At 36.2% G+C, this 5,369-nt stretch overlaps 1 protein-coding gene across 2 annotated transcripts; it reads left to right on the forward strand.

Annotated features, from left to right (window-relative positions):
* The first annotated feature begins 257 nt into the window (after nucleotides 1-257).
* Nucleotides 258-5,114, forward strand: LOC129565358 (alpha-protein kinase 1). Of its 2 annotated transcripts, XM_055440163.1 has the most exons (8): nucleotides 258-651; nucleotides 1,969-2,268; nucleotides 2,455-3,009; nucleotides 3,161-3,394; nucleotides 3,573-3,696; nucleotides 3,896-4,000; nucleotides 4,058-4,098; nucleotides 4,206-5,114. In XM_055440163.1, the coding sequence occupies exons 1-8, from the start codon at nucleotides 622-624 to the stop codon at nucleotides 4,401-4,403; spliced, it is 1,587 nt and encodes a 528-aa protein (XP_055296138.1). In that variant the 5' UTR covers nucleotides 258-621; the 3' UTR covers nucleotides 4,404-5,114. The 2 variants fall into 2 exon arrangements, with proteins under 2 accessions (XP_055296138.1, XP_055296137.1); XM_055440162.1 differs by having other exon boundaries at nucleotides 264-651; nucleotides 3,896-4,098.
* The last annotated feature ends 255 nt before the right edge of the window (nucleotides 5,115-5,369 follow it).

Raw genomic sequence — 5,369 nt, forward strand, 5'->3', positions numbered from 1 at the left:
TAAATGTACTTAAATATGCGTGACTGCTTAAATTTGTATTTAAATCTTTGTTTTTCGCTTCTATTATGAAACTGATGACAACCATAATCTGAGCGACAAAATATTACCTGCAAAAAAGGAACAAAAATGGAATGTTCTGCATTGGAAATAGCAGTAGGAAATGTTGTTCTTGTAGAATTTCTGCTGCTGTAGATTTTGAGATACACTGTGAAAATCGTTGGCGCCGCCGCTGCCACTAATTTTTTTTAGTCAAAATGCAAATCACACGCTCAGTATAATGAACACACGATAATAAGATTTTTTGCAATCGACAAATGCTGTCGTTAGAATTTTCTTTGGCTCATTTTGTTGGATTACCTGTTTTTTTCATCAAAATTTCTTTTTACGATTTAGGTGAAAGCTAATTAAAGCCCACAAAAAAAAACTTAGTCAAATAGCATTTCTGAAATATAGACTAACACACACACACATACACGACGGACTTTGGAAAACCAAAGAACCCAAGACGAAAAAAAACACGTTACGATCTCGACATTTGTAAGATCGATTACAGATTTGCAAAGCGATAGCACAGTGTGATTGAACAGATTTTGGTTTTGAAGTGCAAACAAAGTTCAAAAAATGGATCCAATGCAAATGCGAAGCAACGAGGTATTTTTGGAATTCAAATTATAAGCAAAAAAAAGCAAATCCTTTTTCCCATCGTTTTTTGTTTTGTTACTTCATTCAACGCATTTTGAGCACGGAAAAAGGGCGAAACATAATTTGTACATTTGCAATTGTATCATTCAAAATGCACGTTCATATTTTTTTCCGTTGTTTCATTTCGGTTTATTCAAGTTTGAGCGACAACAATGGATTCGAGTGAGATCTATACATTTTTCATGTGATTTGCAACGCGAGTCAAGAGAAGTGTCTCGAACACTCGTAGTTGTTACCATCCATTTTCACATTTCACAAATGCCACACACTTGTACACAATTGGATCGATCGATGTTCAAACGTAGCATAAAAATAGAAAAGAAAGTGAAACAAAGACGAAAAACCGAAGCGACCAAAAGCGACAAAGTGGTGGATTTTCCAGAAATCGATAGGTCTCGTCCAACCAGTGTGCAATACAACATTCTATATTTGTAGTTAGCTAATGACATTTCATTCGCTGCGACCATATAGAATGCACACACAAACACACACCGACGAATACATGCGTTCATTGCATCTAGTGCGCGCACCGTGTACTTTATTGTGTGAAACTCTTGCTTTGCAAAAAAAACGAAAACGCCACACGGTTTTTCTGTTGGAAAAGCAGGAAGATTGATATCGGCTCGGTATGCCCTCACACAGCACATCATCTATTATGCATATGGCACCGTCGAGAATTATGTCATTTTTATTTTCATTTTATTTTAGTTCACTTAATGGCTCTTGTGCTTCCATTCGTTAAATATATACGATGTGTAAGTGAGTTTGAGGCATGAGCATTGAAATTGAGGTTGGGGAAGGCCTAAAATGCCATTTGTTCATCGCTAAAATTGGTCACAATATACATCCAACAACAACACAAAAAAGTGAACAAATCGATTGCAGTTTCAGCAACATTCTCCTCTCTCTCTCACTGTTTTTTTTCTTCTTTCTGTTCGTTTGATTACATTTTCGTACACTAGTTGAATCATCATCCGTAATTGTTGGATTCAGTCATCTTAATCGTTTAGTTGTTTGAAGATTCGTTTCAATCGACCAATTTTTTATTAACCAATATTTCATTTTACTCTTGTTCTTTTTTTCGAAATAAAGGGCAATGATGCGGTAAATTAAATTATGCGTATATCCAGAGATTGTGATCGCCTTGAATCATGATCCAATCTCGGAACGAACATTTTAAATGATTTTCAATTCAATAATTCATAATTTTGTGGTTTTCGTGGTGATAGTTAACATCTTGTTGTCATTTATGTGTGTGTGATACAGGAATCGGTGAAGCCTCAATTGCCGCAACAATATTCGTCGGTAGCCGGATTAAATCAAGCGAATCGAGATCAAGTCGCACCGATCAATCAAATCACAAGACGACCTTCGGTTGTTTTAACAGAGTTGCCAATCGGCCATCAGTCTATTCAGCGCACAGACAGTCGAATCGGTATCGCTCCACAAGCTCCTTTACAATCGAGTCAACAGCAGATTCCGATTCAGAGACCCATTCAGCAGCAACAGCAGCAGCAGCAGCCGAGCGCTCAACCTCAATTTCAACCAAGGCAAATTTTGCAACAGGTATTATCTCTTAATCGAATATATTTAAAATACATTTGAATCCAGAATTGAGAACTTTTAAGTTCAGTGCCTCATGGATGAAAATTAAATTTGTTGGAAAATAACATTGAAAATTTAGTTTGTTGTTCATAAATACGAAAAAAGTCTACAAACAATGGAGACTAATTCAAGAAATTCCATTTTCAGCCACCACCGCAACAACAACAACAGCAGCAGCAACAGCAACAGCAGCAATTTCAAGCTCATCGGCCATTGATAAACCGTGGTCCACCTCCGGTGCAACAGCAACAAGCTCCAACTGGGCAACAACAATATCAACCAATTAACAGGGCTCCGGTGCCACAACAAGCACAAATACCACAACAGCGCCCACCGCAATTGATTCGGGCGCAAATTCCAGCTCAAGTGCAAAACCTAAGTTCGAACCAACCGGTGAATCTAGGTAGCTATCAGCCTGTGCAAAATCGACCAACGCAACCGGCACCACAGCAGCAATACTCGCAAAATCTATCGTCTGACGGTCCAGTTCGTTTGAACCAACCGAATCAGCAATATCGACCACAGATCCAAACGCAACCAAGACCCATCAATCCAGCTTACAATCTAAATTTACAAAAGCTACCGACTCATTTGGAGGAACGCACCAAAATGGCTACGGAAACGGCTAATCCAAGCCAACCGAGCTACTTAATTTCCAATTCCGATGACGTTGATGATGTCATCGTTCGGCCTATTGGCAACGTAAGTATTTCATCTACTGGATTAGTGTTTAGATGATGATGATTTAGATGCAAAACTTGCTAATATTTGATGTGATCGATATATGAAAGTGAAATTTCATTCAATACTCAAATATAATATTTAATATTTGAAATATTTTACTTTTATTCAGATGAAAATCGATCAACAAGGCGGCAAACCCGATTATGATCTCAAACAAAATCAGCCATTGGTGAGATCAATTCCGGATACGCAAAATCCACGAAATGCATCAAGTGTCTTACAGAATTCGCATACTGAGTCAAATGCACCAAGAGCAACAGGTTTGCCACAACCAACTAAACCGGCTGTCGCCAAGAGATCGCCGACCGAAGATCAAAAGCAAAACGGAACCAACGGCAAAGCGGTACGTGATAAACTATGAGTCAAATTGATTAACCTCAGAAGAGACGAGTAGAGAAAAAAAATAGACGAATAGAGAGATAGGAAGAAAAATTAAAAAAGAGAGAAAGAGAGAGAGAGAGAGAGAAAGGTCAAGTGCAAAGTATTTAGAGTCAATTAATTGTCATTATTCCAAATTGCAGGATGAATCAAGTGTTCGAGCAGCTAGTCGAGCATCTTCGCATAAAAGCCAGGAGGACATCACCCGAAGCTCATCACGATCCCGAATGAAGTTACTGGAGAAACCTGCTGAACCACCGAAGAAAGGTAATTTGGATTTGTTGTTAAGTACGGTTGAGAATCTCGGATTTGGACTCAAATGTGGAACTGTGAGTCTTCGCCTCGTTCGCACTGACGGCTCTTTTTTAGATGTCATTAGTACGAACGAGTCCGTTATACATGTCAGTGCCATTCTTTGAGTTTTTGTTTTCTTTGTCTTCCTGAACAAATCGATTCTATGCAACAGTACCGATGAATAAGATCAGAGTTGGCAACGCACCACCACCGAAATTACGGGAAGTAAAATCGAAGATTGGATCTCTTCAAAATACAACACATAAACCAGGAGGCGGTAACGTAAAAATAGAATCGAAAAAATTAGAATTCAATGTTCAATCTCGCATTGCAGCTAAGAATGATGCTTATGCACCGAAAGGAGGTGATAAAAAGGTAAACGATAAAGTTTATTGACACAATTACCTCTTATCTATAGCCATAATTCGAATCAATCAACAAATCAACTAACTTTGCCGTTTATTTCTATTCTCCATTACCAGATTATAAGTACTAAATTGCAATGGAACGCTAAATCTAAAATTGGTTCTCTTGAAAATAAAGATCACAAACCGGGCGGTGGTGACAAAAAGATAATGAACTTTAAGACCGACTATGGAAATGCAAAGCCAAAGGTTGGTTCTAAAGAAAGCGATATTAATGCTGAAAAGCAATCATCCGAAGCAAGCGCAAATGAGTAGAGTGTGTTTAACAGCACTGTTGTAATTGCGTTTGGAAACGGAACGTTTTATTCTTTCTTTTTTTTACGTAAAAATTGATTTTTGAACAAAAAAAAACAAGAACAGCAACAACAACAAACAAACAAAAAAAAAAGACAAAAGATTTAGAAAAAAAAAATCATTATTGAAAATGAAACAAAACAACAAACAAAACCTACAAAAAAAATTAACTTAAAAAACCTTCACGTACATACTTGATTATTAGATAAGGTAGTAAATATAGTGCGCGCGTAGATTTTCTATGCACTCAACCATAATTTTTTTTTTGAGTTTTAATTTTTGAGATATGATCGTTTTTACTTTGAGTTATATTATTATTATATCTTTATTCTCTTTTTTTTTGCTATGTAATGGCATATTTGCTCTTTTTACACATATATTGCGTCTCATTATTACGCATTTCATGGAATGATATATAATATCCAATCCAAGTAATGATAATATTCTAATATTATTGAAATCAAGTAAAACAAATCGTAAATGGCAACCGTATTAATTGTGTACTAATTTTATTATGAAGAAAAATCAACAACTACAAACAAAAAACATCCAATCAAATGAATATTTAATAAAAACTGATGTCAATAAAAACAACAACAATTCATGCACTTTTTCAAGTCATTGTTCTAGCCAGTTTCTATTTCATTATAAATGAAAATGCAGATAACAAAATAATCTCAATTGCATTTTTAATTTGTATTTTTTTTTGTCGTATCGTATTTCAATGTTTATCTATAGCGCAGCAACTAGTGAAACGATAACGTTCACCACGCACCCCATATTACATTATTTAAGAGTCAATTACGCTTTTGGTATTTTCTAGCATTTGATTGCCAAGAACAAGCACACTTGCTCTTGGCTCTTCTGTTTGTTATTCGTGAGCTTTTTCTTTCGAATCGGATCAGTGTGTACAAAATATCTCAAAAT

The sequence above is a fragment of the Sitodiplosis mosellana genome, unplaced genomic scaffold, assembly GCF_009176505.1.
Source record: "Sitodiplosis mosellana isolate CC-2019 unplaced genomic scaffold, AAFC_SMos_1.0 Smas_scaffold_2, whole genome shotgun sequence".
NCBI classification, from domain to species: Eukaryota; Metazoa; Arthropoda; class Insecta; order Diptera; family Cecidomyiidae; genus Sitodiplosis; species Sitodiplosis mosellana.

Excerpts from the sequence above, each read along its gene's own strand:
- LOC129565358 (XM_055440162.1), top strand. The coding sequence starts at position 622 with ATGGATCCAATGCAAATGCGAAGCAACGAG. Across the intron at positions 652-1,968 it reads TGCAAATGCGAAGCAACGAG|GAATCGGTGAAGCCTCAATT; the intron begins GTATTTTTGGAA and ends TGTGTGATACAG. Across the intron at positions 4,099-4,205 it reads CGAAAGGAGGTGATAAAAAG|ATTATAAGTACTAAATTGCA; the intron begins GTAAACGATAAA and ends CTCCATTACCAG.